The sequence below is a fragment of the Polistes fuscatus genome, unplaced genomic scaffold (assembly GCF_010416935.1).
Source record: "Polistes fuscatus isolate 324 unplaced genomic scaffold, CU_Pfus_HIC Scaffold3, whole genome shotgun sequence".
NCBI lineage: Eukaryota > Metazoa > Arthropoda > Insecta > Hymenoptera > Vespidae > Polistes > Polistes fuscatus.
This window is the reverse complement of record NW_025113107.1, coordinates 16,454,093-16,468,641: the sequence shown is the minus strand read 5'-3', so window position 1 is coordinate 16,468,641 and position 14,549 is coordinate 16,454,093. Positions and strand designations below refer to the sequence as shown.

Sequence of the window (14,549 nt, the reverse complement as noted above, 5' to 3'; positions counted from 1 at the left end):
TTATCGTGGAGAAAGCTGATAAGTTAAAAGATTTTTCATTAGACTTGTTAATAAAAAAAAAACTGTATCGAAAATGTTAATCCACTGTTCATTTGTTTGCTAAACACACAATTTATATTTTATATTTTACATACGTATTATTACGCGAAAGATTTTTTTTTCGGGGGAACGTGGAATAATATTGGTCAAGAGGATTGTTTTTTTCATTCCGTATGCATTTACGACACTGTATACACACTGTATACTACTGTTACTGTTGCTGTTACTGCTGCTACTCTTTGCGCAATCGAGAAGAGACGAACGATGCGTACGATAAAAAAAAAAAAAGGAAAGAAAGAGAAGAAAAAAAGGATGCATTAAAGTCATCACTGGAATGCATAATTTTTTTTACCTCATTCTCTTTTGTTAATTTTGTACTGCCAGTAAAAGCATATGAAGTATAGTATAATCACGTTTGCTCGTGCGCATCATCATCGTTCTTCAGGTGTGCCAGATTAAAATCCATTATAAAATACGTCAGAAGTTCATTGATTGTTCGTTTGTGTTTTTGAATATTTTTATATTTAAAATATTATATACCGTAAAAGAAATAAAAAACTATTGCGTATTATTAATATGTCGAGCATCGTCAAGTTTGTTGTTAACTTTCACTGTGTGATATCCACAACGCGTGATACGGATTCAAATGATCCCGTAGAATGAAATTTTCTTTAGCAGTATGTAATAATAGTATGGAATAGATATGAAAAAAAATAAGAAGGAAAAAAAAAAACAACCATTGCCTGCGAGCAGTCATGAAAGTATCCTCTAAGATGATCTTAAAAGATGAGACAGGATGATGATCACGGAGAAAGTGGGAAAATATTAACCTCATTCAGTTATTTTCGTCGTTGTCGAGATAATACGAGTAATAATCTCTTGTTAGAAAATTTCTTTTCTTTTTCTTTTTCTATTTTTTTTTTCTTTCTTTTTTCTTTTTCTTTTTTTTTTGAAAAATATATACGATTTATGCGTGAGAACGAGTTTTTTTTTGTTTGTTCCTTTTGTTTTGCTTTGTTTTTTTCCCTAAATAACGATGACGCCTTTCATACCACTTAATCTTACGAAAGAAATACTCTTGTTAACTGTATATTCGAACCATCTTTAGTAGCAAAATGAACATAATGCGCTTTCACCGTCGTTCCACAACTACACGACAAACTTATTGCGGTCGTACTTTCCTCAAGATGTGTATACTCTTAAACTGGTATCAGTGTCGCGCGAATATACTGTATATATTATTTTATTTTACAATAGTTTAGAATCGTGTAAATAGATACATTAGAAATTTTTTTTTGTTTTATGATTTATTAACTCGTCGTAAAATACGAATTATTCGAAATTTTTAATAATATGCTTGTTCGATTGACGACATTTATTTTTTGTTAAATATCTATAGATTATTTTTTTATTTTATTTGTTCAATTTCTTTTTTTTTTTTCACAAAAACAATTGTCGGAAATAAAGTTGAGTTAAGGAATATTTATTTGAAAAAATTAATTTGCGTTAAAGTGTACCATTCGTTATGAGTTACGATCATCTATCTTTTGCTAACAATTGTTAGAGTTAAAAATTGTGTTATTTGACGGATGTATTACTGTAAAATTGTATATATTTTCAGACGTGTAATTCATGTAGTTAATTTTAATTATATTTTTTAAAAAAGAAATCGTTTAGAATTTAATGAAGAAACATAATACACATACAACACACATATACATTAGGATGTAAAAGCAGAATTTGTTAATTTTATTAAAAGATAGTTTCATTGTCTTAATTGAGAAAGTACGATGGAGTTTAATCACTTTTTAATTGGGACAAAGATGTAATTAAGTACATGGAAAACCGGTAAACTTAATTACAAACCATTTATGTTAGGATTACGTGCAGGAACGATGTCCTATTTTAAGTTTTCGCGCCTATTCAAACGTTGCTGTGTTTACTTTTTCCGGTAGATCCTTCGTATTTTAAATTGAAAATAATCAATTGCGAACGAGGTTAATACCTTCTTTGGATAAATAAATGGAAATCATTGAATTTAATATATGCAAATCTCATTCAAGATTATAATGGTTATTTTCAAACCCAAATTTGTCATTTTTTTCTAAATAATTCTTTTGATCAATTGATTTTATAAATTTGGAAAAATTGTACGTTTAAACGAATCCTAAATTCAAATATTTCATTTACATTTGCTTTTATTTTTTTAATTAATGCGTTGTGTAATATTTGATTCAGTCTTTTGTACAATTTTTGTCTGATATTTATTAAAGATTTTCGATATTAAAAATACCAGCGATTTTGCCGAACTTATTAAAAACATAAATTAATTAAAAAAAAGTAATAATTTATAATATATATATATATATAGATGAAATTTATATATATATACAAAATAACAAACAGGCGCCATCTATGAGTTACTACTTGAAATAACTTTGTTCGTTCTAACCTCTTTAAATTCGTGCAATGTAAGACATTTATTTTTATGTAATTAAATAAAATATATATAATTATATGATAATACTTGACAACTTCGGTTGCATTCTACTTACAAATAATAATACTATAGTAGACAAATAAAAAGAAATATACATATATATATATATATGTATATATAAATATATATGCACATGTACATTTAATTATTATTTGAATTTGAATTGCATTGCTAAGTTACGAGTGAACAATCGTAGAAATTTAGTTGTACCGAGTGAAATCTCTCGTTTCAATAATTGAAAATGGTAATGCGCAATGTTTTGCATTAAACATAATTGTATTGAAATATATTCCAAATTGAAATTGATTTTTACGGTACATTTACTATACAATATTGTAGACAAAAAAAATCATTGATTTATCTAATGGCATTTATTCTCTAACAATAATTAATAAACAAATAATAAGGAGAACGTATTTATTTTAAAAAAGGTGTCCCTGTAAAAGACACTTCTTTAATACACTCAATTATCTTTTTTACCAATGAACTAAAGTATTAACATTTACTTGATTTCATTTGTAAATTTTCTCTTTTAATTTTTGAATATTTCTTTTTAAATTATAACCTTTCTCGTGTGAATCTATAGTTGTATATTTGCTATCTTACTTCAAACGTATTTATATTTTTAATTTTATAGGCAACAAATGATTGTTGTAACCTATCTCAAAGTAATCGAGAATAATGAAGAATCCTACAACGAAGAAACTTCAACGATTAGAAAAGAAAAAGAAGAAAATAGCTGCTCTTTTGGAGATTATTAAATTGAACGACAAGGATAGAGAGTCTAAAATTAAACAAACTGTAAGTTATTTTATATACGTCTAATTGTTATTATATTATTAAATTAAATATATTTTTAGAAGGTAGAACAAACCGATACAATGAATCACTCGAATGAAAGTTCTGAAATATTAAATAATGAAAAGATAAAGCGTAAACGACTTTGTTCTACGGCGGTAGATGAAACCCATAATAGCAGTAGTGGTGAAATAAAAGACGAAGGGAATACTATAGTAGGAGAAGACGAAGAATGTGATCGAAAGAAGCCTAGGTTCTTAGATCTTTATAAATAGTTCTTTTAACTATAAAATCATTTTTAAAAAAGCGCGAGGAAGTTTTTAAACTATCTGTTTTAATTTTATTTGTCTAAATACAGATTATCTGGAGATGAATATCTGAAGTTAAAAGAAGAATTAAAGGAACGCAAAAAGCTACTTAAAGCAAGACCTCGATTACAATTAAAGGTAGTTGGTGGAAATGCATGCCTTGTTTCTTATTCTTCAAATACAGAAAGAACTCCGCTATTATTCAGTGACATACAACATTTGTTGTTATATTCAATTCTTGGCCACCATTCACCATGCACGCCTATGCGATGGTGTCAACTTGAAAAATACAACAAGGTAAAAAATAAAAATAAATAAAAAGCAATGATAAAAATAATAAGACGCATTTAATTAGTTATTTTTTTTTATGACACGTTTTGCAGGTCACTCACACCATAGTTTTTGTAGTGGAAGGTCTTACAACATATCATTTTATGTCTTATGAAAGTATATTTTCAAGTATAACAGATAATTTGGAATTTCGTTTGGAAGTGTTTACACCAGCATCTTATGGTAGTACTATAATAGAAGAACTTGTAGCAGTACCATTAACAAGAACACAAAGTGACAAACTAGTTAAACGTATTTATTAATATTCAATTAAATAAAAATATCATTAACGATAATGCATAAATGTACAAGAGTATTCTTATATTACAGAGTTTGGTTCTCTAGATAGTGCGTTTCAAAATGCAACAGATATGATACGTTTAATGAAAGCTGTCTTCCCTGTTACTATGCCTGCAATAAATTCTGCAAAAGATAATAGCGATCTACCTTCAACTGATAAATTCTCTAGGGTTAAATTATTACTTTCTTTACGACAAATGGTGGAAGAAAATTATCCTATACCAATGAAAGGAGATTTAGCGAGAAAGTAAGTTTTATTGTAACGTTTAATATGGTATATTAAATAAATTGTAACTTTACACAGAATCATTTGAGACTAGTGATGCATTTTAGATACAGTGATTATATATTCACAAAAGATAGTTACTTGGAAGTTACTGCTAAATCACCTATGTTGGCTTTGGATTGTGAAATGTGTAAGACCGATACTGGAAATTTGGAACTCACTAGAATATCACTTGTCGATGAAAGTTTTAATGTAAGTTGCATAATCTTTAAAAAAAATTATAAATGATTATAAATTATATTATAAATTATAAACAATTTCATACTTTCTTCTTTATTATCACAGGTTGTTTATGATACTTTAGTTAAGCCTAAAAATCAGATCATCGATTACTTGACTCAATACAGTGGTATTACAAAAGAATTGCTAAGTGATGTTACTACAACTTTGGCAGACGTACAAGAAGAATTAAAAAAGATCATTCCTCCTGATTGCATTCTTGTAGGACAAAGTTTAAATTCTGACTTGCACACGCTAAAAATGATGCATCCCTATATCATTGATACATCCGTTATCTTTAATATAACTGGCGAACGGTAATTAATATTTTTATAGTATATATCGTAGATTTATTTTTCTGAGTTTAGTTTCTTGTTTTATTTGTATTTTTGGAGAAAAATATTTTCACACAATATTAACTTCTCTGTTTTCAGACACCGAAAGTCTAAATTACAACTTTTAGCGAAATATTTTTTAGGTGTAAATATACAAAAAGGCACAAAAGGTCATTGTTCAACGGAAGATTCGCAAGCTTCTATGAAATTAGTGCAATTAAAATTAGCTAATAGTATAGATTTCGGAGATGCCGTAATACAAGCAGATTTGCAAGTCTGCGAGACTATAAAAATCGGTAATGAAAATATATATGAACGACAAATGAAGAAAACTGATATAAATAAATATGCAATGTCTATCTTTAACTACGTAGCTAAAGAGCAGAGGACTGCAACTATTGTTGGTACTGAAGATATCATAAACGAATATTCTAAATATTTAAGTACTTCATCCTTGAATGTTAGAAACGATGAAAATTATAACGAGGGGGATCAGGTAATTTAAAAATTTGTAGTATAATTAAATATACAAATATTTTTTTATCTTAATAATCATTTTTCCCTTAAAGATACGCTTGGTAACAACCGATAATAACAAACGTGCGGTTAAGCGAACCACCGAAATAGCAATGCAACATCAATTTATTTTGTGTCATATTAAAATAAGTGAAGAAAAATTACAAAACGAACGTATTGAACAAACCTTTTCTACTGTGAACAAATGGATAAATAAAATTTGGAATCATACAGCTATAAATGGTCTAGCATGTGTTGTATTTAGTGGTCAAGAAAATGCTGCAAACGGGGCTTGTTTTTTAAATGTGAAACAACAAATGTTGTAGAAAGTAATCGTCTACTTGTAAAAAAAAAGAGAGAAAGAAAGAAAGAATCAAGAAAAAAAAATAATTCAAACCAATTTATACAGAAAGAAAATAAATTAATATTTTAAATATAAAAAATTACGGACTATTTAAAAAAAAAACTATAATGTTTCAATAGTTTATAACAGTATATGAGACTAATCATTTTGTTATGTAGTCTTGCAACTAAATTATTATTTTTATAATTATTAAATAGTAATAATTTATAACTATTCATATTTATTATATCTAATAATATAATTTTGACAAAAATGTATATATAATTGCATCAAATTGTGGGATTAGAGTATCATAAAATAGATATAAAAGATTAAGTCATAATTATAAATTTCATTTTCTTTTTTCCTTAACTTCTGTTTATAATAACAACGTATTCATATTTTTAATCCTCTGTGTTACGCAAATATCGTTCCATATAAATTTGCTCGTACGATCTCGATCGGTCGATTCTGCATGCTTGCAAAGAAAAAGTTAAACATGTGTATTTAGTTAAATCTTTGTAAACTCCAATCTCGATGCGTTAATATTTTTACGAATTCAGAAATTAAATTTAAAAAAACAAGGAAAGAAAAAAGGCGGGCTTGAGCAAAGAATCGTGGATCTGTTAACAAAAATTGAAATACGAGTTTTGGTAAGATGATTATAAAAGATATTATATATTCGTCATTTGACTACAAGTGTATATATAATTACATAGATATAGTTATTATATATAAATTGCAGAATTCCTCTATGTGGAAGACCCAGGGGGGGAGAGTTTTGTTTTGCGGTAAGCACGTATATTTCTTGTATTATAATATTATTCGCGTATAATAATTATAATGTATATGTAACGTAGTATATACGGTGTATATATAATAAATTATACTATTTCATAGTTACATTTACATAAATAGCTATGAACGATGAAAAATATGACAAATATGCACGATTAAATAATAAAAAAAAACGTTTGCAGAAGTGAAGAGGTCTATGGTGGTTGTTGTTGTTGTTGTTGTTGTTGTTGCTGTTGTTGCTCAAGCTTGGACGAGTACATCAATGATAATATAATAATCAGTAATGATAATCTTATTTATTTCCGGTAATTTCCACGCGGTGGCAAATATTGATTACTTCCAATATTTCCATTTCCGAAAGCATTGTTTCCGTATCTGCCTTCTTTTTATTTAAAATATATAAATAAATAAAAAAAAATATATAATTTCACAAATCTAGAAGATCATTAAATAAAAACTCTGATTTAAATTCATTAATTGACCATACCTTGTGGATATTGAGCCTGACCTTCGTACTGAACATCTGCATTGTAACCATTAGCATCATCGGCTGTATATTTTACTATTTGAGTTCTCGAGTCCGGTAACAAAACTCTGTATTCCCCTTGCACAAGATTTCCATCGCTACTTTCGCGTTGGGAATAATCGTTTCCACTCGGTGGATCATAAACTTGATATTGGAAATTGTACGGTTGCGGCTGTTAATTGTAACGAAACATTTTGATTTATTTTATCGTTCGAACGATTTTTTCAAACTCTCTGCGTGTAAATATAATTCTTTGAATAAATCTTAATAATAATAATATAAAAATCACATTTTTGCAAGACATATTCTCTCTCTTTTATATTCATTTACATTTTATCAATATTTTATTAATAGTAATTTATTCATACCCTTCCATAGTCTCCACCATTAAAACCACCTTGGTATCCTCTGTTACCGCCGGTACCAAATCCAGGTGCCCCATAAGTCGAAGATACCCCTCCAAAATCACCCCCAGTATTACCACCTGCACCACCACCACCTATACCACCACCACTACCGGCACGATTACCATCCCCTCCGAAAGCTGGTGTTCCGTACAATCCCGAAGGTCTTTCTCGAAAGTTAGATCCACCAAAATCTGCACCACCTCTGCCAAATCCACCACCTACCCCCCCTCCGAATCTATCATTGAATCCGCCACCTGGTCTGTATTGATACCCACCACTTTCACCACCACCCGGTAAGAGTCCAGCAAGTACATTACTACCGATACACGATAGTACTATGACAATTGTCGTACACTATAATAAACATTAAATTATATTTATATTTTGTCATTATTAATATTTTTTAACTATTCTATTTATTTTCGCAGTATCGTTTTAATATTTAATCGAACGAATTTTATACTTATAATTAAATTTAACTTTTTAATCCCCCACCCCATCCCCATAAAATATCGTGCAAATTGTTTTATTAAATAATTGTAGCAACGTTTCGTTTATTTTCAATTCTTCCTTTACATAAACGACCCACATAGGGGGGTCATATATTATACGATAATACCATATGTACGATGGAATTTATACGAAACGATATTCGTGCAAGTTCTCCCTCTTAAAACATGGATAATTACTCGTGACATTAAATTTATCTCGATAAATAAAAACGAACGATTAAGAATAATTATTGTTTTATTTCTGTTTCTATTAAAATTTTTTTCCTTCATTTAATCATATACGAATGAAAATCCATGTTTAATAATAACGTGCGTATTTAATTTCTTTTTTTAAATGGATAGGAATGAAAAGATAATTATTCCGTTCAATTATGTGTTTAAATTTCACAATAAAATCTCTTATTGGCGATCAATATAAATGTGTTATTTATGTAATCCATAAATAATGACGTACCTCGTGATAATTCATATTGCTGTATGAACGATGAAGATTCTATGTGGACTGAGAAAATGATGCTCCGCGGTGTTTATATAGTCTGCTGATCCTTTGTTACAGTTTATCCTTAGTGCTGGTTGCGTATACATATCCTTCCCTGCATTAGGATGAGCAACCGTAAGATGTGGGAGGCGTAAAAGAACGTATATTCCCTTCACTCTATGATGAATTACGGGATGAGACGTTCAGTGGATGAGTGAAATAGCTTTAAATTTTAATTGGGCCTACGCACGTGACTTCGAACTGTCGATTAGGGTACTACTCCTCATCGCGTCACGAAAGATACGAAATCTTTTCTTGAGGTAATTGAGATCACGATCTCTTCCGGCATCATAATCTTAACATCGAATTTAAACCCTCTTACGTCAATACTGTTACCAAATAATATATTATAATATTTATTATCATTTTTCTCTAAACTGTATCTTATATTTTACCGGGATAAGTAAAGAATAGTTATTCGCACATATGTGTTTGTAAATATATATATATATATATGTATGTGTGTGTATGGTATGAAGAATTTATGGGAAAAAGAAATGTATTGTTAAATAATTAAATTAATATTTTTTTAATCGAAATAAATAATTGTGGAAACATACAAAACAAAACAAAAACATTTCATTCCAAATATTTTACCAATTATTTTTAGAGATGTTAATTTTAAATAATTTATAATAATTACGCGTTATCATTAATTTATTTATTATTTAATGAAAAAATATATTGTTAGATCGATAAAAATAATGTAAAAAAAAAAAGAAAAAAATATTAAATCGATAGATAAACCGTAAGGACTTAAAGTAATATGTAACCCGCGTAATCCCGCCATCTTTACGTTTAAAACTTACGTAAATACAGGAATCCATTCCCGCGATATAAAATATTACCGAGATGTACAATCACTCTCTCTCTCTCTCTCTCTCCTCTATCTCTCTCATTCTATCTATCTCTCATTTGCAAGATATTATTTATCAGATGATCTATTTAGATCTCTCAGGCGAAAGTTCAGAATAATATTTCGGATGATCGATTATGATGCAACTTGAAGTACCGCGTAACTGGTTTCATCTTCTATTTAACTACACAAAACGATTACCGGTGGTATGATGCAAATGAAAGGTAGATGAAGAAATAGGACCGTAAGTAGTTTAAGTGGAGCAAGAGAAATCAAGGATCATCCTTGATCTTTTTCTTAAGAAATTATCAATACTGTTAGATGATCTAAATGTGATAAATGGACTATTATCTATAACGATCCGAGGAAAGAATCATCATCATCACTTTTGTAATATATATAGTCGATAAAATAGCATTCCGAATAAAATCGTCGTAAATACTAACGCGTCGTATACCGCACACAAACAGTCTCTTATAAGATTTATAAATAATATATATGTTAATCTATACGTGTATAGTTTAAAAAAAAAAATAACAACCTAACAAAAGGAAAAATATTCCCGATTGTGTTTGAAAAGACATAATATGAAATCATGAAGTATTTGTATGCAGATAAAATTAATATAGGGGAAAGTAGGGCAACTCATACCCCCGGGTGAGTGTCGGGTCGTCTTCGTATTTCACAAACACATGTCTCCACCATCTATGTTATGGCATAATTAGCAAGCTTCAAACGAAATGATTACTAGCCACGATGGTTAGAAAAAGATTGTAGTAAACTGCATGTTCCCTTAACTTTATTTATGTATTAAATATATGTATATGTGTATATATATATTATTTTTTTTTATTCTTCTTCTTCCTCTTCTTCTTGTTCTTCTTCTTCTTGTTCTTCTATTTTTGTATTTTTTTTATTTCTGATTCTTTTGCAATCGAAGTAATTTATATACGTTAATTACTCATCGTTTTCTTCTATAACAGAAATACTGAATCTTCTTTATTAAACATATTATTTATTTAATAACATTCTATATACGCATAAACGGGGGTAGTATATTGTAATTAACGAAAGTATATCTTTCTTATTTCGAATAAAAATGTATATTCTAAGCACGAAATAAAGCTTACGCGAATTTAATGGAGATTATATTTTTTATTTATTTTAATTTACGATCGATGAATGAGCAACTTTATATAATTACTGTAACAAGGAAACGTTAAATATTAATATTTAATAAAATATTTTAAACAACTTCTCGGATTTGCTTATGCTGAAAAGTATTTTTTTTTATTATAATATTATAATGTTATCAGTATAATATCTTATGCATTTAAATTAAATTGATATCAATTAATCAAAAGTTTTAAATAATATGTGATAGATGTCTTTGATACACTTTTTTCATCTATTACCAAAGGTAGGTAAGTAAAGCAATCTATCTTACCTTCATTTTGTTTAAATAAATTACAAAAAAAAACTCAAATTAATTTGATTTGATTATTTAAAATACTACGATTAATCTCATATTTAGATTCTCATTTAATTTAATTCAAAATTTGATTTGGAGCTTTGGGAGATTGGGAATAACTCGCTAAATAAATATTTTCAATATTTTGGTCGACAAATTTTATCATATATTTACTATATATCCACTAATATATCCTTAAAATATTAAAACATTACATGCAGTAGTTTACTTTAAAAAAAATTCCTAAAAATCACCTTTTATACCCTTTCCCAAAAATCACCTTTTTACATTAGACCGTTTAATCGGAAAACATTTTGAAAATAATAATTCTCACTTGTGTGATAGAATTATTTACAAAATTAATTCTTTTTTAAGACATTCCAGTCCTTTTTTATAATATCGCTACCTTTTTCGGCGATCATGATAGTGGGTGCATTAGGATTTCCATTAACAATAAAAGGCATTATAGATGCATCAATGACTCTTAAACCCTTTACACCATTAACTCTTAATTTTGGATCCACAACAGCTGTTGAATCATTTTTTGGTCCCATTTTGCAAGTTCCCGCTGGATGATAGATCGTATAAGTGTAATGTCTTATAAGGCATTCCCAATAATTGTACGTATTAAAAGGAAATTGTTGACAATAAGGCAATTGTATGGAACGCAATTCTAAACCGGATCTTTTAACAGCAGTTGTATTTGACAAAGACATTACAATATTTATACTTTCGATGAGAACGTTAATATCTTCTTTATGAGCGAAATAATTCGGATTAATAACGGGATGAGCAAGAGGATCTTTCGTTTTTAAACGAACCCAACCGGAACTTTTTGGTTTTAATAAAGTTGGTAATATTAACCAACCTGTAACATTCCCTACCAATTTCCCTACGGTTTCGTAAACGGTATCTTTTAATCCCAAAGCATTTTTGCGATATTTATTAAAACCATTGGGTTTATTAAGTAAAAAAAAGTGGAACTGAATGTCCGGATATTCACCAGAGGGATCAGCGTATTTAGTATTAACGAAAGCAACTATATCGAGATTACCAACAGTCAAAGAATCGTTTTTGTATATCATGTAATTTAAAAATGTTGTTAATGTTGTTAATTGTTCCTTTTCTGGAGTAGTAGATACGTTTACAGTTAAGAACAATCCATTAAAACTAATATGATCCTGAAGATTGTCACCTACACGAAGATCAGATATTACCGGTATGTCGAGTTCTTTGAGATGTTCTTTTGGTCCTATTCCTGACAGCATTAGCAATTGAGGTGAATTGATTGATCCAGCTGATAAAATTACTTCTTTTCTTACCTTGATTGTTTGTTTTAATCCGTCACGAATAAACTGTACTCCCGTAGCTTGTTTTTTGCCATTAACGAGTACCTTTAATACTTGAGCGTTTAAAGCTATGTGTAAATTAGATCTGTTCATTACTGGTCTTAAAAAAGCTTTAGCAGACGAGCAACGTTGCCCATCGCGAACCGTACTCTGCGTGCGCATGAAGCCAGTTTGATTTTCACCATTAATGTCTTGATTTTTGTAACCTAGTTCTTCACCACCTTGCAAAATAGAATCTAAAAATGGTGACTTCTCTTGATATTCATCTACAGTCAAGTAACCACCTGTTTTATGATAAGGTGACTTCTCTAAAGAAGGGATCCTAATATCTTCTGATTTGAGAAAATAAGGAAGAACTTCGTCGTAACTCCAACCAGTGTTACCTATTTCTGCCCAATTGTCGTAATCCTTTCTAAAATATAATTAATCGATATTGGTAATAATAATAATAATAATAATTAATGTGTAATAACGCAACGGATTGTACGAATAATTTTTTTTGCTTTTTCTACTTGATACAGTATTTATAAGTAGAACGTGGACAGGTTAAGTAAATAAAATTTAAAATTACCTATTTCCACGCACATAGATCATTGCATTTAATACGCTGGAACCACCGAGAACTTTTCCACGTGGCCAATTACATCTGCCTTCTTTCATCGCGAGACAATAAGCCGATGAATTTGACGGAATAGTTTTATATTTCCAATCTAATTCTGTTAACGAAATGTAAGGCGAGAAATTTGGAATGTCCGTAATTTCGTTCTCATTACCACCGGCTTCCAATAACAATACATTCCAATTAGATACCTCGGACAATCTTGAGGCAACTACTGCTCCTGCACTTCCACCACCAACAACGATGAAATCGTATGTTCGATTTAGCTTGAAAATTCATTATCAAAAATAACGTTACTATTTTCTTTTATTTTTTTAGTAAAATAAGAAAAAAAGATTATTAAATTTTTAATATTAATAATTATTTAATTAAATACCTTAGGAGTATTTATCGAACAACATTTATAATCCATTTTGTTGTACATTTTGAATAATTTGTTAATGTCTACAAATGGAATATAGCCGATCGCTACGGCGAACATTATAATTAAAGGAACCGAATGCATTGTAATTTGTATTTTTTTTACAAATTATTATTATATATCTTTTATATATACACCGTTATATATATACGCATTAATGGATCCTTCATCTATTTGTCTAATCCTAGCGTATTTTGTATTTTTCAAATTACGGAATATTAAAAAATATTGAACGAAGAAAAAAGTGATTTAAACGAATAAACGAACAAGTTACTGGTCGTAAAATCGTAACGTAAATTGAACGTAAAATTTGAAACGTTGGCTGAGTACGTGAGTTTTGTTTAGATACTGAAAATTATTTACACATCGAGTCTCTTTTATATTCGAGTCAAAAAAAAGGATATTTATAATATATGATAACAGGTATGAATTATGAGCTGATTAGTATAGAATAAGTAAGTTTTATCAGGCCTAAGATAAGTTTTCACAGTTTGAAAATTTCGAAAAATAATACATACATTAAAAAAATATGTTAACTTTCAATAATTCCTCTCTTAAGGTTTCCATTCAATGTAAAATTAATATATTTCTTATTTTTTCACGTTTCCTTTTACGGATCCGTAGAGGAAAACTCACTTGTATAAATATTTCCTCATGCACAAAATTGAGTATTTTACTATCTCTGAGGTCAACAATATAATTTTTATCTTTAATTATTACTAAATGGGTAATTTTTACTATTATCTTAACTCATTCTCAACAATTACCTCATTTATCTATCTCAAACTAGGTACCTCTAATCTACCTCAAGGTAATTGACCTTATATATCTCAAATTTCGTGCATAATTATATACCTTTATGTGGTGTTCTTTTTACAAAAAAGATATTTTTTCGTTTCCAGTGTCAAATTAATGCGTGTAAGTAGAAATAGATACATTATAACATTTTAAAATGTTTTTAAAAGCAATTTACAACTAGCAAAAAAATAAAAAAAAATGTTTTAAAAATAAAAAATTATGATAAAGCATATTGTTAATGTTATTTTATAGAGAAATATATTTCGAATATAACAAATTA

At 28.6% G+C, this 14,549-nt stretch overlaps 3 protein-coding genes and 1 long non-coding RNA gene across 7 annotated transcripts; 2 read left to right on the top strand and 2 right to left on the bottom strand.

Annotated features, from left to right (window-relative positions):
• The first annotated feature begins 2,441 nt into the window (after positions 1-2,441).
• Positions 2,442-6,008, top strand: LOC122519322 (RNA exonuclease 5). 4 transcript variants are annotated; one of them, XM_043638694.1, is made up of 11 exons: positions 2,673-2,783; positions 3,177-3,340; positions 3,400-3,590; positions 3,696-3,942; positions 4,029-4,227; positions 4,306-4,522; positions 4,609-4,753; positions 4,847-5,097; positions 5,215-5,411; positions 5,490-5,611; positions 5,685-6,008. In XM_043638694.1, the coding sequence occupies exons 2-11, from the start codon at positions 3,221-3,223 to the stop codon at positions 5,955-5,957; spliced, it is 1,962 nt and encodes a 653-aa protein (XP_043494629.1). In that variant the 5' UTR covers positions 2,673-2,783; positions 3,177-3,220; the 3' UTR covers positions 5,958-6,008. The 4 variants fall into 4 exon arrangements, with proteins under 4 accessions (XP_043494627.1, XP_043494629.1, XP_043494628.1 ...); XM_043638692.1 differs by lacking the exon at positions 2,673-2,783 and adding an exon at positions 2,442-2,510 and having other exon boundaries at positions 5,215-5,611; XM_043638693.1 differs by having other exon boundaries at positions 3,403-3,590; positions 5,215-5,611.
• Positions 6,009-6,881: 873 nt separating this feature from the next.
• On the bottom strand, positions 6,882-8,773 carry LOC122519319 (pro-resilin-like). Its single transcript, XM_043638688.1, has 4 exons — positions 8,672-8,773; positions 7,667-8,059; positions 7,260-7,470; positions 6,882-7,154 (listed from the first exon to the last, which is right to left on the bottom strand). Exons 1-4 carry the CDS (start codon positions 8,684-8,686, stop codon positions 7,069-7,071), a joined length of 705 nt encoding a protein of 234 aa, XP_043494623.1. The 5' UTR covers positions 8,687-8,773; the 3' UTR covers positions 6,882-7,068.
• A 2,419-nt stretch (positions 8,774-11,192) lies between these two features.
• Positions 11,193-13,552, bottom strand: LOC122519317 (glucose dehydrogenase [FAD, quinone]-like). Its single transcript, XM_043638687.1, has 3 exons — positions 13,427-13,552; positions 13,003-13,316; positions 11,193-12,843 (listed from the first exon to the last, which is right to left on the bottom strand). Exons 1-3 carry the CDS (start codon positions 13,529-13,531, stop codon positions 11,442-11,444), a joined length of 1,821 nt encoding a protein of 606 aa, XP_043494622.1. The 5' UTR covers positions 13,532-13,552; the 3' UTR covers positions 11,193-11,441.
• LOC122519321 lies at positions 12,761-13,715 on the top strand. The gene is made up of 3 exons (XR_006304282.1): positions 12,761-12,867; positions 13,021-13,160; positions 13,238-13,715. It is a non-coding gene; the product is annotated as an uncharacterized LOC122519321 (long non-coding RNA).
• The last annotated feature ends 834 nt before the right edge of the window (positions 13,716-14,549 follow it).